The sequence below is a fragment of the Aplysia californica genome, unplaced genomic scaffold, assembly GCF_000002075.1.
Source record: "Aplysia californica isolate F4 #8 unplaced genomic scaffold, AplCal3.0 scaffold00050, whole genome shotgun sequence".
NCBI classification, from domain to species: domain Eukaryota; kingdom Metazoa; phylum Mollusca; class Gastropoda; order Aplysiida; family Aplysiidae; genus Aplysia; species Aplysia californica.
The window spans coordinates 705,305-731,101 of record NW_004797320.1 but is presented as its reverse complement, the minus strand read 5'-3'; the positions used below and the strand labels follow the sequence as shown (position 1 = coordinate 731,101).

Genomic DNA, 25,797 nt, shown 5'->3' with positions numbered 1-25,797 from the left:
CACATTGTTAACGAGCCTTTGTCCCTGCTATAACCGGTTAGGCTCCGATGAGGCCCTGTTATTGACGATAACTTTTAATAGAGACAAAGAGTAGGAAAAAAACGGGGATTTAAAAAATCCCTGTTATCTATTACCGGATCCCTGTTATTACTGGGCCTGTTATATATGGTTTCCACTGTACTTGCTCAGTGCCTCTAATTATCTGCCTAAAAATCTTATGTTTGCTATAACAAACACTTGAATTCAACTACATTGAAGATAAAGGCCCAAAGGCATTGTTGAATCCGAGTTCCACTGTGCATTCAAATTATTCTCATTTTATAAAACAAGTTTAATTAATAAGTAGGCCTAAAGTCTAAAGTAGAATCTTAGTCTTAACACCTGGAAGCACGACGGCCCTATATATATATATATAGGGCATGAGCCGGGCTACCTGGGAAGAGCAACGGTCCTATATAATGTATACACAGAGTCGATCTACTTCAACCAGGAAGTGCGTAGGAATATAAAGGACATAGACCCTGACCTTTCTTAATAGTAAATTTCAATGTTCCTTATTAAAAGGATAATAAGGTAAATGACATAGTAAATTGCAGGTCAAAGTTATTAACAGTAACCCAGGAGTTTGTAAGTTATTTTGAATTTGTAACACGTTCTCTGGCTCAGATATCAAATCACAAAGTGACGCCGTCCAGCTGAATGACTACACACTATGTATTATCACTTGTTCCGCCATACTTATTTATTAATTTGTTGACTGCATTGCATTTTGCACTTTGTTTGTCATTGATTTTGATTGCTTTTATCATTTTTGAAAGGCTCATGATGAATTCTATCAGCTTTGAGAAAAGATATTTGGTGTGTCTGTCTTTTATCATTTGTTCACCCTCAAATGATCATTTTTCTGTTGGTATAAATCTTTGAAAACAGCTGATATAATCCCCCAGCCAAACCCCCATGTTTACCACCAATCACATCAGCCATGGTGGCAGGGCACTTGGGGTTGGTTACTTCCGGCGACATGCTGCTCACCTCCAGGGTTCATATCTCTAGTCTAAATCTAGTCCTACAAATTAGAAATTATAAAGGAATAATACTAATACAAACAAACAATCTAATCAATCTTTACTCGAACCATCAAATTTAATTTCATTTGGAATCACTGAACCACTGGGTGATGATGCTAGGCGCGTTCTGTCAATTTGTGCGATCGGTCAATCGCTCAACGCATTTTGTGGATCCATGAAATGCACAACAGTCTATCAATTGTTGCACATGCGACTAAACGTAGAACGACGCAAACTACTTTTTAGGTAAGGCGGCCATCTCCTGTGAAGTCAGACCCGGACCCATCCGATCACGTGTCTACATCTAAATATACCCAACCACATGGCACCAAAGATTCTCTACAACACGATCTCAGATTAAGTTAGATGGCACGAAGCTTTGGTGTGATGTTTTTCTAGGAATACTGGTAAAGTGATGAGATGATGCGGTGTTCCGATGCTGCTGCTGCCGCCTATCTCTTCCGCGCATTGTAAATCGGGGGATGGGGGGTGTAATCTTCTGGTGCAATTTTCGCACACTTTATTGTCTTTGTGTTTACCGTGTTTTAATTTCAAGCATCAGCGTTCTTATTGTTCTGAGCATCAACGATCTAATCTTCCATCATGTCCAAGAACCGGAATTCCGAAAAGTTATTGACATACTGGAAACCTTGTAACCAATCAGAGCATGGCAGATGGGCTGCAGATAGCCACAGGGGTGAAATTTCAACGCGTGAAACACATCGATACGGATAATACGTCAAGCCACTGATCCAACATGTTGTTCCATGCGGTATCTCCACCAAAGATCGCAGTAGAGAATCTTTGTCTCCACGGCCTTCTAAAAATAGTCTTTGGGTATCCCAGGATGTGATGACATCACATTACTAAAATAAGCAGCCAATCAGGCAGGTGCCTAGTTCTACGTTTAGCCGCATGTGATTGTTAAAGCATTCTGTATTAGACTGGTGGATCACGCAGCGCTTTTTCTTGATCCGTTGAATATGGAACGGATCTTAGACCCTGGCCCTGAGCCTTAACCCTGGTGGTGTAATGTCAACAATATTAGGTGCTTTTTCGGTAGTTCCCACCCCCCCTCAATTTGAGCCTAGATCTACATCTAGATCTATACGTTTGATGCGCGGCAGCTAAGATATAATATCAAACGTAACAACTGCAAAACATCAAATTATGGTTTAATGCAGGGGGTGAGCCCTGAAACCCCCCACAGTTAGCCCCCCTGAAATCCCACTACTCTTGGGGCCAAAACCGGCGAATAACAATTGCGGGGTGGGAACTACTGAAAAAGCGCCCAATATTAATGATATAATGGACATTCATCGGGTACCACTAGATTGTAAGGTGAAGATCGACAAATGAGGGAGTTAAAATTGACGAGATGAATGAATATAATATCTAGACAATCTAGATCTACAGAAAGTCTGAGAAAGCGCAACAAAATTAACGAGATGAATATATAATATCTAGACAATCTAGATCTAGATTCTAGATCTACAGAAAGCGCAACAATCATACGATCCACCGATAACGCAAAGTGACAGAAAGCGCCTAACGAACACTACTTAAATACTTAAACACTAACACAATAATTTAATATAGACTCTATATAGACTAGATCTAGATTCTATATTATATGGAAACCTGCATAGCTGCTAAGCCTAACTAGATCTAGCTACTGATACTATTCATTGGAAGGACTTCCGTAACGAGCGACCACCCCATCAATCAAACACAATAAATATAAAGAAGAGGCCTAGACCTAACCGTAACCCTACCCCTCAATTCTGCTCTGTCTCATAGTGGTTGCTCGTTATGGAAGTCCTCCCCTATTCATTATAATACAAGACAAGTTCTAAAGACTAAAGAGTCTAGCGTAGATCTATAATCTAGATCTAGAACAGGCTAGTAGTAGTCAGTACTACTACGTGACGTATGGCTGGTACTACTACTGAAGTAGTAGTGCAACTGCTGTACTCTTGTTCGAGACTTGTATCATTATAAATTATCATCATTCGCGAAATAGCATCATGTTGGCTTAATCGTATCAAGGCTAAGGCTAAACTGCAAAGCCAGCCTTAAACTTAAACATAAATATATTATAAGAGCAGCGGTTGAGCCAGTTGAGGTAACAATAACAACACTAGATCTCTAAGTCTAAGATTAGATCTAGAAATCTAGATCTAGAGTCTAGTAGTAGATATCGATTCTTTGATAACGTACTTTTTATTTTGACTTTCAAAGACATTGGAATATCTACTGCTGTTTCCGTTTGTTCTTAGAGCCTTGGTGTTTATCGACAGAGAAACTCATTGATCTTTCCACTTCCCACTTCCCAGACCGATGTTTTGAGTTTTGATTTTTGATCCAGAGAGCACTAAGACATTTCAATTTTTTTTTGGAAGAAGAACTCTTCTAGTAAAAGTAGGAGTAGCTTCCAGAGACATTCAGAACAGAACAATATAAAACTTTAAATAAAAATATAATGGTAATGGTCAGTAGGCCTGCTTGTTCAATTAGAAACTACTAGATCTATATATTATTCTTTAATGTAATTTGATATGAAAACTCTTTTTTGCTATTTAATTATTATTTTGGTTGCCTTTTTCTGAAAAGATTTTCGTTTGGTTCGTTAACTGATTGGCGGAAGAATTATTTTATGGAACAACATGGCAGCCTCCGATGTCTGAAATCCCTGCTTGTTTAAACCTCAAAGTAAGTGTCAAGTCGAAAAGTGGTTACCGTTTAACACGATTTGAGGAGTCTCAAATGACGAATAAAGACGTTTTTGTTGGAGGAATTCTGTAACCTGCGACCACTATGAAAAAGAGTAGAGAATAGAGGGTTATGGCGTTATGGTTATGTTGTTAGGGTTACTGGGTTGAGGCAGGCAACGGCAAGGGTTAGCGTTTGAGTTTGGGTTACAACTTACATTATTAATACAAGCAAATAATGTAGATGTAGAGACATCGGCCCTGGGCGCGACCGTGCCCTGAGGGCGACCTGTTCCCCATTTTTCCTTTTGTGCAGCTCGTGTGCTGTCTGTTTTATTAGAGTTACGTGCCTTGTCTAGTTCCACTTTTGGTCAATCCTTTTCCGAGAACGTCAGTCGTCTGCTAACTACTAGGCTAGTGCAGCAGTCGAGTTTGAAGTGAAAGGCTTATCGGAAACATTCTTAGAGATGTTTTCTTCAGTTACTGAACTTGAGTAGCTGGCCCAACCCGCGACCACTTGTCTCTTTACCCTCTGTTTATAATAAGATATATTGTTTTCATCCTAATTTGCTAAAGAAATTATTATACAGTACAGAAGAACCTGACTTACTCTTGCCTGCGTCTGTGCCGAGATGCGAATCTTATCAGCAACCGATTACGTCAGACGTGCTGGGCAGGCCACCGGCAAACGTGTGTTTTCGCCATGAATACCGCGGGAGTGTGTTAACCCTTATCCTGTGGGAGCCGGGTTTATGTAGCCCGATAAGCCTATTTCGGCACCTCGCCTGCGTTCTGGTCCCGAATCGGTGTAGCCCCTGGCTCAGGGCACGCTCAGCACGCATCCTCTTACGTGTCATTCGGGTCCCGAGTCGGATCCCCGTTCACGCAGGTCAAGTGTGTGTGCGTCAGTCTGCTTGAGTTTGTGTGCGTTTGAGGCCTTCTTGTAGAACAGCCTGCGTTGGTTCGTAATCGAGGCATACGTCTCATTCAAAACATGCCAAGTTGGTAGCTCTAGATGTTCGTCCAATGAAATTATAGAAGAAATTGACCCACTTAGACATGAGGAGAGCTCGAAAGGATAGTCAGGAAACAAAGACTTCCATTTTTCTATACAAAATATTTCAAATGAGCTTGATTTTGTATGAAATGATACTGCCTGATAAAAAAATAAAAGCTTGTTTGATAGTTTTGAATACCATTGTGCAGGTACAAAGAACAATCTGTGAGTAAAACATTCGGAAATTGACCTAAATTATCCCCTTTCGAACCTCAGGTCATTCATAACAACAAGAGCGTCAAGAAAGGTTATTCGAATGGGCGTAACTACTCGTAATGTCTTATCAGCTTGTGAGAGGGGGTTATTCATGTGTTTGTAACACTTTATAAATAAAAAACTATGAAAGATCATCGGTTGACACACTCCCACGGTATTCATGGCGAAAACACACCTTTCCCGGCACGCGCGCTGTACACCAACAGTACACATTGAGTGACCCCGGCGGCCTGCCCGGCACGTCCGACGTAAGCGGTTGCTAATAAGATACGCATCTGGGCACAGACGTAGGATAAGAGTTAACTGATGATGAAAATAGCGCTCTATCTTTCATAGCTTTCTATTTATAAAGTGTGACAAACACATGAATAACCCCCTCTCACAAACTGATAAGACATTACGAGTAGTTACGCCCATTCGAATATAACTTTTCTGGACGCTCTTGTTGTTATGAATGACCTGAGGTTCGAAAGGGGATAATATAGGTCAATTTCCGAATGTTTTATTACTCTCAAATTGTTCTTTGTGCCTGCACAATGGTATTCAAAACTATCAAACAAGCTTGTTTTTTATCAGGTAGTATCATTTCATACAAAATCAAGCTCATTTGAAAGATTTTGTATAGAAAAAATGGAAGTCTTGTTTCCTGACTATCCTTTCAAGCTCTTCATGGCTAAGTGGGTCAATTCCTTCTATAATTTCATTGGACGAACATCTAGAGCTACCAACTTGGCATGTTTTGAATGAGACGTATGCCTCGATTACTAACCAATGCAGGCGGTTCTAGAAGAAGGCCACAAACTCAAGCAGACTGATGCACACACACTTGAACCTGCGTGAACGGGGATCCGACTCGGGACCCGAATGACACGTAAGATGATGCGCGTGCGCTGAGCCAGGGGCTACACTGATTCGGGATCAGAACGCAGGCGAGGTGCCGAAATAGGCTTATCGGGCTACATAAACCCGGCTCCGGCAGGATGAGGGTTAACGGAAACCTGTATAAAACGAAAACCTGTCTTAACGGAATCTCCCCGCTCCCCCCTTGATAAATTCCTCTTTAATTACCTCTGTATAAAACAGAAACCTGTCCAACGCGGAAACGGAAACAAAAATCTGCCCCCTTCCGAGGGTTTCACCTGTTTAAGACGGAAAATGCTTTGCCCACTCAGCCCTGATTTGAAACAAAACTCGCAAGTTTGATTCCACCGGCTTTAAACTTAGCGCCATGGCCATGCCGCTGGGCAAGGAAAGGGAGTAGGGGTGCAATTTGGGGGTAGATGTTACCCCATCGTGTGAGCCCTGAGCGATGCAGATGGTCAGGGTAGTGTGGGTGTGAAATCTCACGACTGCCCGTGAGAGTGCTCGAGTAGCGAGCCACAATGGAAACTTTCCTTGGTAGCCAGAAGCCAGAAATGTGAAATTAGATTGACCAATGCCTGCCACCCTGATCGTACGGCCAGTCGAGGAAAGAGTTCCTCGAATCGTTTGTTGCAATGATGGCAGTGAGGGGTGGCATTGGTGGGTGAGGCTAAGGGTGGAAGCAAAGGAGATGTTCAAACGTTTCTGTTTTTAATTGGTCAAGCTGTGGTCCTATGAAAGGCAAGCACTGGTGGTAATTTAATTTGATAAGTAAGACTGACGCATGTCATCAGAGGAGATAGCGTCTGAGAGGTGTGAAGTTTTGACTGCTTGCTGACCGGACAAGCGATCCTTGATCCCACCGGCTGGGTCTTTGTTGACCCCCCTCCCCCCCCCCCAACCTCCATCTCCCCCTAAATTCCCCTGTCTAAGACGGAATTTTTTTCTGGTTCCCTTGCGATTCCGTCTTACACAGGTATGACTGTACCTTTAAATAGTGCACTAACAACTTTCTTGCTACTGTTATAGTTATTGTCTGTGCGTGCATGGTCGTGCCCCATTCCGTATGCGGTCGAGCTGACGGCATGCGGTTGTGCCAAGGGCAGAACATTAACATGTTAAAAAGCGAAATCTGCGAATGATGTTTTGGAATAAATGACGATATCACGGTATAAACCGGAAGTTGACACACTGAAGCGGCCCTGAACATGGATTGCCTGACCTATTTTGACTACAGAGACTGCTGAGAAGCAAAATACGACAAGTGGTCGCGGGTTGGGCCAGATACTCTAGATCTAGTCGGAAAAGCTAGAGAACGACAACTAAATGCCATTGGCCGATACTTATAGTAGCAGCCATATTGTTTGACGTCTATGAGTGATTCCCATTTGTCAGTCATGGTGGCAACACGATTGCATGGCGGCATCCTGCCGACTCGGACTATTTTCTTTGCAACTTGCAGGACTGTTTGGTTCGGTTGTTTGTGATTGTGCAGCACCCTTACTTGTGGCTAACTGCATCCCGTCAGCCATGCTCTGATTGGTTACAAGGTTTCATAAATACATAGTTTTACATGCATATACATAAATTCTACTCACATGTCACATGCATACACATCTACTAGCAATATTCTTCTGTCAATTATTATGCTAATCTATCATTTTCAAAATTTCAATTTTTTCTGCTGCTGTATTCTCACCCTGAGTGAAATTTAAAATATAAGACGCTCTTTGGAAATTGCCTTCCCGTTCCGTTGGCAGCCCATTTTCAAGCGATCTGAATTACCTCGATTTCACCGAAACCACACGCTCAGAAGTCAGGGAGTCAGCATACGTGCCGTGTTTACGCTTCCTAACGTTTGCAGGAGCACTATAAATACACAAGCACACACCCACACACACACCCACACACCCACACACACACACACACACACACACACACACACACGCATGCACATACAAATGCACACATACACACACATACACATATGAAGCAATGTGGCAGTGAGGTAATGGTTCTATAAATAATCTCCCAGCTACACACCAGCAAGTCAAATGTTTGAACTGGTTTGAGGTCCAAAGTGCTTTTATCTTGTCACCCAAGCTCACAACAAACCTCACAGATCTCCAAAATAAATCAAAATAAAATATTTATAGTCGATTGTAGTTGTTTATTTTGATTGTAAATGAAGCAGAAGACATCAAACTTTCAATAGATCCAAAAAACAAAAAATTCATGGAAAGTCACTTTTTAGCCTTTCGAGCCTCGTAGCCCCAAATAGCACATTGCATCTTATGACTGGTTATGACCAGGGCGGACAGATATATGTTATAATATGATTAAACAACGACAGCAAACAAAAAGAAATCTTACAATAAAACTGAACAGAGCTTCAAACTCTATGAAAACCTAGAGGCTTTGCGAGGTTTGGCCAGCTGAGAATATGTCCAATCCATTGCCACCGCCTTCTTCCCACTTCATCTCCAACTGGGCTCTGTCTTATATCCTCCTTAACACTTTCTCAATGATGACCCTGCATATATCCATCAGATCCTGCATAATTTTTTCCTACTTGTACAAGAAAACCTGGATCCTGTTTATGCAAATATGAGATGTGTTCCATGTTTCACATCCATAAGATTGACTTCTCATTAGAGTTGAAAATCATCACCTTTGTTTGGAGCGAGATATCCCTGGTCCTCTAAATCCTATTGAAAGATATAAAAGCAGCCTGTGCTTTTCTGATGCGAGACTTAATTTCTACTCTCTTCCTCCCTCTCTGTTGATTGTACTCCCATGATAGCAGAAGGATTCAGTCTTCTAATGTCTTCTACTGTAACTTGCTTTTTTTTTTGTGGCGCATCTGTCCATAGGACCTTTGACTCTCAATCCACTGTTTGCAATAAGTCAGAGGTAATTTAAAGGTATTAAAATTGTTTGCTCTTTTTTCTTTCAGGTTAAGCAAAATGCCAACAGTGATTGCATTCGATGTCTCCTTGTCTATGGTCCGGCCAGTTGTCCTTCCAGATGTTTCAGAGGAGTATCAGCGACGTCACTTAGCTATTCATGGCATCAACACGTTTCTGGACTATTTAAGCGGCAACTATAAACTAGAATTTGTGTCCCTCGTAAGTAATCGCCTTTGACAAGATGTGAAGTAATTACAACTGAACCTGTTCAAGTTCAAGACGGAATCACGAGGGAGCCAGAAAAAAATTTAGGCTGAGACTTTTTCTGTCTTTTAGGCCGGGGGAAGGGGGTTGGGTTGGGAGTTGTGGTAAGAGGGCAAGCTCGTATATGATGTAAACAAGTGTCACCTGCCCAGTTGGCAAAAAGTAGTAAAAACTTTATACCTCTCAAGTGTTATTCTTGCTTTTCTGATAATGGCATGCAATTGCCTTACTAAATCCATTGCCACCAGAGCTTGCATTTTATAGGACCACTGTTTGACCAATGAAAAACGGAAACAATTGAACATCTCCTTTGTTTCCTCTCTTTGCACAACCCACCATTGATGTAATGAGTACAATCAACCAATGCCATCCCTTCCATGTTTGTAACACCAATTTGAGGAACTTTTACTCTGCTGGCCATACAATCAGGGCAGCAGGCAGTGGTCAAATTAATTTCAGGGCAGCAGGCAGTGGTCAAATTAATTTCACCCCTCTGGCTACTCAGAGAGTTTCCTTGCTGGAGTGCCTCACAAGCATTTTCACAAGTAATTGTGAGATTTCACACCATCCTGACAGCTCATGGATGACATTGATGTGGTTACAGTTACCCACAAGCCACACCCCTTGCCTAGTGGCATGGCATAAAGGTTAGAGTCAATGGAACCAACTTGGGAGTTAAGTTTCAATCAGGAGAGCCGGTAATACAACAATCTGTCTTAGACAGATCAAACCCTCTGAAAGGAAGTAATTTTTTTTCTTTTTTCGGGTTGAACAGGGTTCTGTTTTACTGAGGTAATTATAGAAAAATTTATCCAAAGGGGAGCAGGGTGATTCTGTTATAAGATTTCTGAGATAGGTTTCCTTAAAGACAGGTTCGACTGTGTTTAAATAGAATCTTTAACTTTCTCATTTTGTATTTGAATCATTCCATGAACTTTTAAAAGTGCTTTTGCACATATACATGAAATCAACTGAATTTTACGATTAAAATAAAGTGAAGATGGACATCAATGAATATCTTTGAAAGTTATAGAATCTCGTTGTCAATTGTTTAACATAGACCATATGTTTTTTACTCTATTTCCTCACTAATTATTTTTTTACAGATTACTTTTTCATACCTCTGGGAGCACCTTGTTGCATTTACCAGAGATTTTGATTCAATCAAAGCAGCTTTGAATAAGGTGGAAGTCTTCAGCAAAACATGCATAGAAACTGCTCTGAATGGTGTGAAAACTATAATATCAGATGAATGGAACAACACCATGTGCCAGGTAAATATAGAACTTGTTTCAAGAATGCTAGACCAATTTTGTTAGACTGCTACTCAGACAGACAATGGTTAGGTGTATATTTTGCTTGTAAAATTGGTGGCAGGTAATACTAAGTTTATTTTTTATTGTGTACCTTCTTTTCATCTATATCTTTATTTTTGCTGCCACTTAAAAGCCTGCTTAGAAGCTGGGAGGACTTACATGTGGGAGTGTAAATCATAACTGTTTTCGTCTTCTTCTTCTTCTTCTATCCAGTGGTTGGGGCAACCGTTGGGGCACCACTGCATTGGAAAACCAGCTCTCGCCATCTATTTTTGTCCTCTGCTCTCCTCAGATTGTCACCCATCATCTTTCCTGTCCACTCTTTAATGTTGTCCTCCCATCTCCTTCTCTGCCTTCCTCTCTTTCTCTTTCCTTGTACGATTCCTTGCAGGATTGTTTTGGCAAGTCCTGTGGATCTTGTGACATGCCCATACCATTTTAGTTTTCGTCTTTTCACTGTGGCCAGTAGATCTTCATATTGTCCCACTGCGTTGGTGATTCTCTTTCGTACTTCGGCATTTGAAATGTGGTCTTTGTACGAGATGTCAAGGAGTCATAACTGTTTATGAAACCCAAAAGTCTATATCAATTGGTCATGAATAAGCAATTGTTTAGTTTGGTTTTAGTAAGGTTTTACAGGGCTCACAACTTCATAAGGTCATATGAGCGCCAAGGGGTGGATGTCAACGGAGAAGTCCAAACGGGAAATCAGGCTCACCCCTCTAGCCTCAACAGTGCAAAGTCTGCTTCGACTATCAAAGCACCCCGGAAATAGCAGTTCACAAGAGAGTCACAAACATACTAAAGAAGTAGAGAAAAATGACGATAGGATGAGGAAAAAAAAGCAGATGTTTCCCCTATGTTGTTCTGGCACAGTATGAGCATGACATTGATAAATCGGCCCATTTACAATTCTACTGTACCGGTCACATGTTAATATCCCCCCTTTGGGAATGGCCTAAAGACACTTCAGTCAGTAGCGCTGCCCTGGGGGGGGGGGGGGGGGGGGGGGGGTTTAGCAATTGTGAAATTTAAAAAAATAAAAAAATCCAGTGGAAAGGATATATATTATATGTGTGAGGCTTAAAAAATGATGTACAAATTGTGTCCTTACATTCTAAATGCAAGAAGTTTAATATCTATTATATTTTAATAGGGCTCAATTAGTGCATTTCTTTATTTTATCAAACAGGTCATATTGGTTACAGATGGGAGTCTTGGCATTGGAGCTGGTTCCCTAAAGAAATCCCTTCAAACAGCAGGAAACAGATCATCTACAGAGGAAAAGTTTCCTTTGCCATTTCCTTTTCCATGTAAACTTCATGTTGTGTGCATAGGGAACCCAAGCAATCCAGATGTTCGCCACTCTCTCTTTTACTATCAGAAGCTGATAGATATTGGAGGCCAAGGCGGAGAGCTGTTCACACTAGATGGACCTATCACCTTCAAGTAAGAAAATGAGGTCACATGATACATATATATCTCTTCATTTGAAGTAAGCATGTGATCATTAGATTCACCAAATTTTGACTCAAAGAAACATTAGACTCTCCTAAGGAATAGAAAATAACTTTACAAAAATATTTTGCATAAACAAAATGCCTCGTGTTCTCCAAATTCACAAATAGGCGACTTTAGCTGCATCAAAATAGCCTGTGTTTGTTCTTTTTTTTGGTATAACTAATGAATCAGAAGCCTTTTCTCAAAAATATTGATGTTCCTGAACCGTGTATGGAACCTGGAGAAGAGAATGATGTAAAAACACAATGGAAAGACATAGAATAATATCAAGAGGCTAGCCCAGGGTAGGGAAAAGTGGAAAGTGTTTGTCCATGGCCTGATCCAGGAAGAGAAAGACAATGATGAGGACGTATGTTCCACCAGATGCACTCAATACTCAGGAACATTTCAATGTCATAGCAGAGTGGTTGGGTGCAAACTTTCAATCATGGGGGGCATTTAGGAGAAGTGAGTTGTGGTGTGCCTTTTACTTTTATTGTGCAATAATAATTTTTCATACCTGGAGCCCTGATGTTATATTTTGCTTTTTTTTGTCCTCTTGCAAAACTTCTGATTTCAGCCAGTCAAGTACACTATACCAGAACTCATAGTACCAGTGAGCTAGACCTAGTCACAGGCATAACAGTATAGAACAAGTTGGAGGTGAAAACAAAGGAGGGGGTGGAAAACTTGACAGTCTCCTCCCCCCCTCTCTATCTCTCTCCCACCTGCCCTTACCCTTTCTCTTTTTCTCCTTCTCCCTCACTCTCCATGCCCCTCTGTCTCTCTCCTCCCTCCCTCCCCCTGCATGCCCCTCTTTCCCTCTGTCTTTCCCTCCCTCCTGCATGTCTTTGAATGCAGTGGAAGAGATAATGTTGACATCTTAGTTGGCTGGTCAAGAGTAGGAGCAGAACATTGCAAGTGAATTATCCAAATAGACACAAGCGCCACTGATGATTTTGATCAGATTATTGATTTAGTAGGCCCACGCTATGCATTTTGCAGGATTTGCAAGCAGTTTATTTGATGAGATTTCACTTCTGTTTGTATCAACTATGTATTTAAACTTTAACAGCTGTTTGCATGTTTGTGAACAATCAAAATTCCCTTCTGTTTCAGATCAGTCAGTGATGTTTTCATGAGACTTTGTGAGAAGTATTACAATCCGTTTTGTGGAACATTGGTCTGTGGAAACTTCAACTGCTCAGTACAACTTTTTCCTCATCCCGAGCCGCTAGTAAAGTAAGCACTTTTAAGAGAGAAGAGATATAGAGAAATCGAATAGTTTAGTATCATCTAAGTGTTGACAGCCTGTCCATGAATTTCTTAGTTGTGGCGGACAAATTGATCTGAAATGTCGAATAATCATGATTGTTTTTGTTTGAATTGTTTTGAATGATTCTTGGTCTGCTTCATTGGCACTGTAAATTTAATTTCTCATTGTCACTCTTGCAATGCTAACATTCTGACTGTGAATTCGTCTCAAGTATCTCCCTTTTCAAAGCAGAGTATAAAAAAGTCAAAAAGTGAATTTATGAGTCACTGCTGTATAGTTTAGAAACAATGAAGCTTTTATACTCACTCTCTGCTGTTTTGTTCTAGAAGAAAAAATATTTTTTTAAACTTTCCTTATTTGTACCTAAAAAATTGAGAGCATGTACAGAACTTATTCTCTTACTTCTTGTTTTAATATTTTCATAAGGTAATTTTAAGTATCCTTTAAATTTTCGATGGAGAAGAAAAAATGAAAGTAAACAACAAATAGGAGAGTACTTTTACAAATATAGATAACTTTATTAATTACTCTGCAGAAAAGTTTTCGTTTTGTTCATTTGACAGACAACTAGATGACTGCCAGGAGACGTACAGTGTGTCTGAAAAACTGGAAATCGTTGGCTTCATAGATATTAAAGATGTCGGGAGCCCACCCACAATTGCCCGTCATCTCATCCTCCCAAGGTCAATCAGAGAGAAAGCAGCTGATGGTATTTTTTCTTTCCCTCTGACTCAGACAGGAATGTTACCTTTTAGGGGATTGGTGTCTTTGCACTTTGCATGTTCCTGACAGAGTGAATCTTATCATTGGCTAAGTGAATTTAGCTCTCAGTTAATAATGGTAACTGTATATTGCAGGATGCAAGTAATTCCATGGTTTATGGCATACCACAAATTCTACAAAAAAGCAGATTTTAGTTCATATTAGGCCCAGTTTATTACAATACTATGCTATTATCATGTTGGTAAAGGTCTACTTCAACCCAGCATTCTTAGAATAATTGAAATCGTCTTTCGCTCATAATGTCACAGCTACCTCCTTGCTGGACCTGCAGAGAGTGGAGAGCCCCGATGTGCATGGTGGGTCAAGTGAGTTCCAAAGGGAGGGCTGAAGTAGACTGTTACCATCATGTACTCATCTCCTATCTCCAGTAATAGTATTTTTGTGCTAAAATAATATCTCCATATAAAATATAGTTCTATATTGAGAAAAAAGTCAAAAGGACAATATTTTTACCTTTGTATAGTCGAGTCAAATTGAGAAATAAAAAAAACACAGAAAAACCCAACACACATTTGAGTAAGAAGGCCAAATATGCTTCATTGACTTTTGATGACTATGGTGCCCAAAGTGTTCACAAGACCATCCTCTTTTCCATACTTTTCTGAAATATCTACTCAATCCCACCTAATATTGGAGCAGAGATGTGAAAAACCTAAGAAAAAAAATGCAAAGTTGTCCATAGAAAAAAAGCTGCATGATTTGTGAATTATACAGGTTGCTTTTGCTTGAGTTACCTTACCTCAAGGCTAATGACCCTCTAGTAGACTATCTTAATCTTACTCTTACATTTCAGCTAAAGACAAAGAAAATAAAAATGGAAAAGAGGAAGAAGAAGACAGCCAAGAGGATGGAAAGGTCCCGTCGTTTACCGTCCTACTCCATGGTAGTTTGAAAGTGGAAAGCATGGTGGCCCTCACAAGAATTCAGTAAGTATGAAGTCAGTACAGTTATATGGCTGTGTTAGATATGAACTCTGCAGCTACGGCAATTTCACCCAGTTTAGTGTAATGAAATGTGTGTCGTACCAACTCATTACCCTGTTGTGGTGCATCTCCCATCATCCTTACTCTCAAGCTAGCATGCCCATGTTCACAAACAGGTGTTTATTCAAAGGAAGAAAGAGAAAGGGAAAAAAAAGCAAGTTCATGGCATTGGCATATATGGAGTGAAAGAGAGGAAAAGATAAGAGACACCCAGACAGAGCAAGTATTTGTAACAAAGATGAGAGAAAGAAAACAAGAGGGGAGAAGAGAGTGAAAGGAAGCATAAGATGCAGGCATACATCAGGACAAATGGAGAGAGAGACACGTCATGGAAGCATGCCAGATTGGCAGTGTGTGAACCAATATTGTAGGCAGGAATCAAATGCCGTTTTTAGAACCCTGGCTTCTCTGGAATCAATGGATGGATGATGGATAGTGTGGAATGGTACATCATATTTTCCCAGTTGCATGTATTGAATTTTGTAGCACCTATGACAAATATTTATGCAATAGCTGTTGTAACTTTGTTCTACAGTTTTTAACTAGCCTGTTGTTCCCTTCTTTTCAGAGACAACTGGTATGGCATGATTTACTCCTGGGCTGACAACAAGAAGAAATCTAACCTAATAATAGCCATGTTTGAGCCAGGTAATTCCCCTCTCACAGATTTAAACAATACTTCAACATATGAGTGTTCTGCATAAAGGGCCTAACCCTTTAACTCTAAAAAATCTCAAACAAAGAATTTTGATTACCAGTGATTGATGGCAACACCTAGGTACCAGAAACTAAATTTTCAAACTAGCTGTATGCCACATTTATCTGTTTCATTTGAAAGGCCTATATCCACTGAGTGTTTTGGTACCATTCTTTAACCTCTCCGTCAATTTTTTAGAAAATTGTAGTTGTTTAAAATTTGATCAAATTTGTTAAAGTCAGTCACTGGCTGCAACCCCATGTTTGACAGACAATAAAAGAGTACCAAGAGCAGTAAACATCTCCACATTAACAGAGTACAATCACTATACCAAATATATGGAGCCTAATTTTTTTCAAGACTGTGAGATCATTACAAACCAGTACTTTATCGCCTCAAACACGATGATTTGTCGTTATTTCGACAAAAACACCGAGCATTGACCCGGCCGGCGCTGCACCAGCCCCCGCGGCGAGCGAGTCGGCTCTATACTGTAGTGTACCATGAATGCGGGGTCACATGCTTTCCGAGTCTCGCGGAAGGATTGATGAAAAATAATTCCAAGCTGATTACTTTATTCTAATAGAAAATAAACTGATCTTTTGATTGATATTTTTTATAAGCCGGTATTAGGCATATTTTGTGTAAAAAGTGATCTTTAAACATTTTGACGGTATTTTTAAAAGCTTTCTATTTACATGCCAAAGGCTAAACATATATCACGAGAAAGCCCGTTTAAAGCTCTACAGTTCTCCGCCAATAAAAAGATGGTATTTAATCATCCCTCGTTCCGCGAAGCATTTGAATGTACACGTATCAATTTTTCAACCAGCCGACCACGCATTCCGACAGCGAGGGGCTTCGCTTTCGTCGGCGATTCTCCAGCTCCTAATAATCGGACATATAAACAACTTACACCGCTGTAACGAGGAAAAGCTGAACTTTTATAAGGTGTACGGCATTTGGTGTTTTATAGCGAAAGAGCGAAGAAACAGCGATCGGAATTACCCCGATTTCACCGATACCACACGGTCGGAAGGCCGCGAGTGCCCGCGAGGCCGTGTTTACGCTACCTACAACACCCTCTTTTGTTATGACTTCCTGGGGCAAACAGAGACAGTCATTATAACTTTGTCGTTTTGTTTTCAAAATATGTAACAATATTTTATATTCAGAATTTATCTTTAAAATTTATAAAAGTGTTGAAGATAGCAAGCCTAGATTAAGGACGTTTAGTCTCCATTTTTCATTGAATTGAAAGTAATCTATGCAATCTTCATTTGTCTACTGTGATCTTCCATCACAACTTTTCATCAATGAGTTGATTGTGTGATAGTTAAAATTAATTTTAGCCTTTAGGAAATAGAATTGTAACATCAGCTGTAACATTCTTAAATAATGTATCTCACTTCATAGACAGCGAAAGATCTTGTCAGTATGTTAGTGTTTTAGCGCCCATAAATGGCTGCTTGCACTGTATGCTTCCCAGGAAGTTGAGGTTATTTCAGAATGCTGTCAGGTCTGCTGGGGTAATAGTATAGATTGTGAAGCACATAGAGTTTGCTGTTGAGCGGGGATTTGCGCTATACAAATGCTATCTGTCTGAAGTTCTCTCTCTCTCTCTATATATATATATATATACAGAGCTGGTAGTGACGGAGTACAAGTTCTCCGGTACTTGTACTTGCGTTACAATTTTCGTTACTTTTACTGTACTCCGCTACATTTTTGAGAACCAGTACTTTTACTCTACTCCGATACTTTTTATAAAAGTACTTCAGAGTTCTTTTAAAAGTACATTTTGAGTACTTTTGAAGCTTAAAGAAAGAGTAAGTGCCGGCATTTCTGATCATAATTTACAGAACAAACACCCAGGCGGGCACAGCCAATCAACCAAGAGTTAAAAGTTGAGATCAAAGAACGGCCCGTTGTGTCAAAGATCAGCCACTCTCGTGAATGTGATCACAAGCGTTGTAAAACTCGATGAAAGGGTACAATGTTTGCCCCAGACGGGATCACACCGAGGTGTGAACTGACCGATGCGTTTCTTTTCCTCAAACATCGCACTCGCATCTGAGTTTGCCACCTAAACTTACATCACTGGCTGGGTGGGTAGGGCCTACAAGTTCGCTCCAGGCAGGATCTCATCGAATTGTGAACTCTTCCCTGATCATTGAAGGCAGTTTTTCTCTATTCCCTATTATGTGAGACAGCCTGAATTTTAATTGGTGTGGTCACAACGTAATGGTGCATAACGACAAAGGCGGGGGGACTCAATCAGAGATGGAAGGCTGAAATTTTTGGACATGTAAAGGGGAGGGGCAACTGGATAAACGTAGATAAAGATCTCGAGACTCACGATGGGCTAATGAGTGTATGGCATGCCTCATGCCACTGTGATTGGTCATCAAGGTTGACCACTCTTTGCTCTCCATATGTCATAAAACCACACAGGGGTCACATCAGTTCATGGGTCACTGTAGATTCTTCCTTGGCTTCGTCGGCTAAGATCCCGTATTACCCTTGCTCCCAAGCACTGGGATCTTAGGCGGAGACTACTGTAGTATAAAATCTTTGGTTACACTACACTGACTAGACTCTAGGAAACTACATGTATTTTGGTTTGCCGTGGGCGCCGTGGACGACACAGTGTGACCAAAATCTGTCTTACCACTATAATAATGGATTGAAACTGAGTTCTCAATGTATATTATCTAACAATTTTTTAGGCTACCTAAATTTCTTTTTAACCTTTTTTTAGGTGGTTTTTACTTAAGGCTACATTGATTCCTTGAGGATTTGTTAATGAAGAATTCAATGCACTTTTCTATTTCTTTGCTGGCCATTTTCATCAATTTTATGTTTTCATAAGAGCAAATTTGTCTCTACATTTTCCAATTTCGATACTTTTCCTGTAGTACTTTCCAACCTCATGGACTGACTTACATTTGATCACATTGTCTTGCTTAAACAAGTTCTATTCATAATATCACTTACCGTACTCACTAGCTGCGTCTGTTTGTTTTTTTTCAATTTCATGGACCATTTCCACCTACGTTCAGTGCGTACATTGTATATTCAAATGCTTTGTATACTGTTTACATTTTTAGTAATAAATGGCCTAATTTGTTAAATATACTGGATATGTTATTCAATATGTTTTGTGTTAGCACTGAAGTGTTTTAGCATATTTGCAGAAAGTACTCAAAATGTACTCATAAGTACTTTTTAAAAAAGTACTTGTACTCAAGTATATTTTACAGGAAAGTACTTTTACTGTACTTAAGTACATTTTTAGATTGTACTTAAATTTGTACTTAAGTACCTTTTTAAAAGTACTTGAACAGCTCTGTATATATAGTACTTAAGTACATTTTTAAAAGTACTTTAACAGATATATATATATATGTATATGTATGTATATATATATATATATATATATATATATATATATATATACATATATATATATAAGCCTTTCAGCTTATAAGCATTTTTTCGTGCACTTTATAAAATTTGGACTGAATACTTTAGTGGACTTTAATCCATGGTATCATCAAAAACTGTGATTAAGTATGAAAACAGGTTCCTTTTTCTTAATTTTATCAAGAGACACTTTGGCTGGCAGTATGATGTACAGATATTATGTTATATTTCTCTGCAATAACCTTTTGAAACAGATTATCATGTCATGTCTAAACTTGATTAGTTATTTTCCATGATATGCTTGACTCTTGTCTACAGGTCAGAATTCCATTCCTTGGCTGGGTAGTTTTGACAATCTGACTTCATGCAAGGAATATTTACCTGACATGGTTTACTCTGATGAAGAAAAGAAATCACCATTTCCAGTATTCCCTTCTGACAAGAGAAGTTACTCATTACCGTGTATAGTCTGGATCAAGCCATCCGGACTACAGGTAGCTAGTCAGAAAAATCATCGTAATGTACATTTCATTGCATGTAGAGGAAAGCAAAATTGATGAAATGGAGGCTTCGAATTAATGGACAATTGGATACTTTTTTAAAGTTATAGATTATTGCAAGATAACATGATAATACCTGACTTTCTCAAGAAATTGATAAGATTAAGAACAATACTGCTGTAAGCTGACAAAACACTTTTTCATTTTGGTGCCAACAATTTTTATTTGCTAAATCGAAATCCTGATCAGTTACCCTACTTGTGTGAAAAAATCAAAGTAAAACTCTGACCAGTTTTTGAATAAATTAGAACTCAAATTTCAGAAGCACTCTTTTTTTTTATGGTTACGCTGACAAAAAAAACCCCTTTTTCTCAAAACTGCTGTGAATAAGAAAAGGCGTTTTGTCAGCTTTTGGTAGAATAGAAATGGTCAAACGACATTGAAGCAGCTGAACATACTTGAGTGCTTGCCTAGTTGCAGCTACAAACACAGAACATGATATGTCCTCTTTGAGACCAACCAAGCCTATTTGGAAATGGAATGTCCTAACTGCCGATGTTTCTTTAAGATGTGGCACTTGGTATAGAAGGACAAAATGAACTTAGTGCATACAGGAAATGTGAAAGTCTCGAACAAAAGCAATAAACTGTGTTATAGACTCGCAAAAACATTGAAACTTTTGTTATGGAGAGAATTTGTCTTCAGAGTATAAAATATTTTAACACCTGTGGGACTGGCCTCAGACTTGACTTTCAGTTCCCCACGACTGGAGCTGCTGCGTACTTTCTGACTGTGCGAGATATGTGTTACTCTAATGGATAACTCAGCCTCTAGTAAAATTGTGGATATGATCTGAAATTTCACCAAACTGTTATGAATATGATTCCCTATGCCACGACACATTTTTATTGAAAAAATATTTTGGTTTGAGTCGATTAGGTGTAATCAATTATGTAATGGTAAGTTTTTGTCCAGAATCAGCCCGTAACAGGTATAATAGATTATATCTAGATCTGCATATTGAGTAAATTGCTCTTCAGTCCAATGATAACTGGTTCCAGATCTATTTTTCATCACATTTGTTCTCGATCTGAATACTCCCGATCCAAATAATCAAGGTCTACGTTCCAGTCAATACTGTGTCCATACAACTAAGGTTCGGTGAAATACCTTTTTATACTCATTTTATCGCTTTCTACATTTGATTATCAAAAATTTGAGGCAAAATATCAAAAGGGAACTAATCAATAGGTAAGTGAAAACATAAATATGTTTAGAGAAACATCGACAGGCCTTGGTTGAGATATATAGGTTATTTCACTTGCGATTATCCTTGTCTGTGGTCCTGAGGAAGCAGTTGGGCTTTGTGAGTATTTTCGTCCATGGTCCCATAGATGTTAAGCTGTCAGCACTGATTTGGAATTTATTGTCATTTCATTATTTGACATTTGACAGAGTACATTTTTATTTGCGCTACCTTAACATTTGGTTTTCCATGTTTTTAATACTTTCAGATTTTTTAATGATCTGTTTTCTCCTGTATTATGATTTTTTCAGTCAGATCTTCAGAAAGTTTTGAGGCATGCCAAGAAGCTGCCGGATAAATTACAGCAGTTTTACAAGGTACTGCAGCATAACGCCTTTGCTTAAATCAGCTAATGTTATAAGATAGTAATGCAAGATGAAAACGTTTGTAGATCTAACCCAAATGTATGAGAGACATGATTTGATTTTCCTTAGATCTCATAGCAACATGTCTCAAGAATATTTCATCAAAGTTTTTTTCATAAATTAATTTCAACGTCTATAAAGCCGTAGCAAAATATGTCATTGAAAAGTGACCTACTGTAGCAAGAGCAAATAAATCCATTTGATTTCAAGAGGCTAAAAAGATGATGCTTTAGTGAAGTGCAAAGTGTATCCTGCCTAATTAATTTTATGTCCTCATTTGTGGTTACTTTTGGCTAGTGTTAGTGCTGTTTACACTGGAAAATCATCTGATTAGTTGTCCACCTTCTTACTACAACAATCAAGGAACACCATGTGGCTTCTCTTTGTCCAAAAGTATTTTTGTTAGATTTCTTTTTAGGAGGCAGATTCCTCTGCATAGCAGAAATCCACAAGGATAATGATCTGTATTATGTTACCATAAAAAGAACATGTTTGTGCTCTTTCATTGATAGAGAAATAATATGTGTATGAATATGACTTATCTGTCCCAAGACTGTGTCTATTCACCCACTCTGGCTTTATTCACTTGTGTACACAAGAAAGCACTTTGTAAATCTTGAAGCCAACTGAATGTGTATTAATAAGCACCTTTAACTTTTCACCAGGAACTCAACAGAACCAGACGTGCTGCCCTCTATTACGGATTCCACATTCTCCTTGAGGCAATGGCAGCGATCTTGGAACGGGAGTGCACTCTCCTTCCTGGAACAGCCCATCCTAATGCAGCCATACAGCTCACTCATGCTGCCAATGCTCTCAGATATGAAACTGCTCTTGATGTCAATCACACCATTATGCCTCTGCAGACGAACTTTGCAAGTGGAAGTTCATCCTGAAAGCATTTAAACTTTTTCTGCTTTTTCTTTGTTCCTTTGCAAAATTTTGACATCTTGCATCAGAGCATGACTGAATCGTGTTTTATTGATAACACTGAACATAATATGTTTTCATATTATTAGGTAGTGTAAACATGGGGCATAAGCTGACTCAAGGCGCTCTGAGCGAGTGGTTTCAGTGGAACTAGGGCAATTCAGGTCACTGTTTCCTTGTTCTGTAAGCTACAAAACATCAAATGTTGTGCACCATGAAAAAGTTCAGCTTTTCCTCATTTCAATGGTGTAAGTTGTTTGTATGTTTATGTATTTGGAGCTGGAGAATAACTGGAAAGCATAACCCCTTGCAGTTGGAATGCGGGGTCAACTGGTTCAAAAACTGACACCCATGCATTCAAATGCTTCGCAGAAAGATTGATGAATAATGCCATCTTTTCATTGGCTGAGAACTATAGAGCTTTGAATGGTCTTTCTGGGGGTGTGTATTTGGCCTTTGGGGTTTAAATAGAAGGCCTTTAAAAATAACGTCAAAGTTTTCAAAGATAATTTTTTACTCGAAATAAGTAAAATCCAGGTTAAAAAAATGGCACCAATAGAAAAATCAGTTAATTTTCTATTACTATGGAGTCTTCGGCTTAGGATTATTCCTCATCAATTCTGCCATGAAACTCCGAAAATATATAACCCCAACACTGGGAGCAGTCAGTACACTACAATAGTATAGAGCCAAACCTCTCTGTCATGGGGGTTGATGCAGCGCCATCCAGACAGGGCTTCGTTGACAATCTGCTTGAAATACAAAAATACTGATTTGCAATGTTCCCCTAGTCTTTAAAAAATTAGGCTCCTTATCTATATGTTATTGTGATTGTCCTCTGTTGATGTATAGGTGTTTGGTGGCCTTCGTACTGTTTTATTATCTGTCAAACATGGGAGGGCAGCTAATTTGTGAATTTCGCAATGTTTTGATAATATTAAAACGTCTGCCATTTTCTTAAAAATTGACTGAGAAGTAAAAGAATGGTACCAAAAATCTGAGGAACCATAGGCCTTTTATGACATGGATAAATTTGTCATACAGCTACTTAGAAGACATTAGTTTCTGGTACCTAATATTCTGTAGTTTACTTTCATAAATTTTCATGAAGGTTCTGTTTTCTTCGAATGTTTAGATACAATAGTCTTGAGGAATTTTTATGGTGATAAGTGATTCAATGAAAATGGTTAACAGAACCGTGACACTTTGTTGGTATATATTGTAATAGAACCTGTTGAATTGAAACTAATGGAGACAGTAGAGTACTAAACTATTCATGCTGTGATCAGTTTGTATTATGAAAGGTAATAAGAACAGCGGTATTGAAAAGCAATAATCATTGAATTTGAATTTGAATTAAGAAGAGAATATTTTACTTCCACGTCACCATAATAATGACTAAACTTTGGACAGGATATAATATCTAATAAAACTTGGTTTCATTATCAATACAGATAAAAACTAAGTCATCTGATAAACTTTAGAGGAAGGAAGAGTAACTGAAAGGGATGTGTATCTCGTAGATTTCTGCAGGTTACTTTCTCTCAGTGTCTATAACTTGCGTTTCTTTGCTCTTGTTTGCTGAACTGAGATGTGTGCATTACATGCCTAAAACCTAAAATAAATAATTTTCTCGAAATAATTTGATAATGTAAAACACCGATAGAGAGAGAGAGAGTGAGATTGTTACTTAGCTGAGAGAGATGAAGTATAGGCCTACCTGATTTTGAATGTACTTACTTCTAGATTTGTGCAAATACGTTCGGATTTTGAGATGCTTTGTGCTTACAGTAACTGACAATTCATGTTAGGTGAGTCTGTACTATACTATAATTGTGTGAGGTTTATTACTTTGTTGAGCTGACAGCTTTTTTATTCGTTTTAAAGATGTATCTTAATGTGATAATGGTAGGCAAATATTTTTTCTAAATTTGAGTCTAAATTATTTCCAGCATAAATAACACGACTGCATCTTTTTCACTGCCGCATATTCAGTTATACTTGTAGGGCAACCTACATATCTATGTGTCATCATGTTGTTATTCCTTGTGTTGAGTCTTTTGCAAAATTAAATGTACGTAAAAGTATTTTTCATACGATGTTCTTTTCATTTTTCTGATTCAGAAATGAAGATCTGTTGTGTGAGAACTTTCTGCTTTGTCTGTCAATTTAAATTTCAAGGATAATGGTTTTTAAATGAAACGCTTGAGTCTAAAAAATTACTCACCTTGTTTCTTGAATCATGTTTCTTTGGCGTACGTCAGCGTGTGGTGTTGAGAAAAAATATATCGTTCTAGGGATTTTCGAGCGTGGAGTCCAATACTGTTGCTACAGTTTATTAAAGGTTTAGCAGTTCAAATCAAACAAAGAAAAATCGGGATGGTTGAATTTCGAAATAAATATGGTGGAGATACTTTTGCCATGCTTGAACTCACTGTTAGACAAGATGCAATCATAGCCATAACAAAATAACCCTTCTCTCCTATCCTTTTTATATGGGACTTAACGACTGAAAGTCTACGTTTCAGTTTAGAATTAGAATGACTAGATTCTTGACCAAGATTTACATTAACTTAACATGCAAAAGTAGAGCAAAAAAAGGCATTCTTTCTACAGTAATTAATATTCACATTAAATTTTGTATACACTCTCTTCTATATTATCATTAGATCTCATTTATTTGCAGTTACCAACTAGTATGAGTTTCCCCTATCTTGTCTTGGTAATTTCCCACATTCAATATTTGTCCCTGTATTTTCATGTTATTTTATATATTAATGCTGTCCAGTAATATCACGGACGGTCAAAAGCAATAACCCATGAAATTCTCTTTATCATACTTTATGGCTTGGTCATTTTTGTCTGACCGTGGTTATAACGAGGTAAAATGAAATTGCTCTGTTCAAACTAAGGTTCCAACAAATTTTCTTTGATGTTAGCCTAAAGCTAGTCAAAAAAATAATAGGGGATTTATTTACATCATTCACGATACACCTAAACTCTATGACTTGAAAAGTTGACATTTTTTCTCAACACCGACACCACACTTTGACGTATGTCAAAGAAACAGGATTCAAGAGATGAGGTGAGTAATTTTCGAGACTCATGTGTGGAGAAATTTTGACAGTCGGTGAATGGACACGCACACGTGCACACACACACATGTATGTATAATTCTCTCTATATATTGATGGCTGAGCGCAAGAAGTGATTATATCCACTTTCGGTCAAAATGGAGTAACTGATACGGGTAGTGAGATTTTAAGACGCTTTTTTACCTCTGTAAATATATCTAAGCTGTACCTTAATTCGGTATGGAGATATTAATGGTTCTTCTATGACTGTTATAGAGATTTCTAAATCATCAAAATTTCAAACTCATTTTTCTCGCAGCTGTGAAAAGTGGAAATAGTCACTTTTTGCGCTCAGCTGTCGATACAATAGACTCCACCTAAGAAGATCCCACCGGTTTGCTAAAATCCTGCTGTTTTAAGAAAACAGAATTTTTGCTTCACAAAGGCCACCCATAAGATCCTTCTCTGATTCACTCTGAAGGTCAACCAACATTCGGCTAAGATCACGCATTTCAGATAATAATTTACGGAACCAAAACACTGGCGGGCAAAGCCA

At 38.7% G+C, this 25,797-nt stretch overlaps 1 protein-coding gene across 1 annotated transcript; it reads left to right on the top strand.

Moving 5' to 3' along the window:
- The first annotated feature begins 3,713 nt into the window (after positions 1-3,713).
- Positions 3,714-24,379, top strand: LOC101856407 (integrator complex subunit 14). The gene is made up of 11 exons (XM_005092647.3): positions 3,714-3,779; positions 8,869-9,040; positions 10,192-10,359; positions 11,594-11,850; positions 13,021-13,143; positions 13,741-13,886; positions 14,754-14,886; positions 15,512-15,591; positions 19,385-19,560; positions 21,124-21,189; positions 21,903-24,379. The coding sequence occupies exons 2-11, from the start codon at positions 8,879-8,881 to the stop codon at positions 22,131-22,133; spliced, it is 1,542 nt and encodes a 513-aa protein (XP_005092704.1). The 5' UTR covers positions 3,714-3,779; positions 8,869-8,878; the 3' UTR covers positions 22,134-24,379.
- The last annotated feature ends 1,418 nt before the right edge of the window (positions 24,380-25,797 follow it).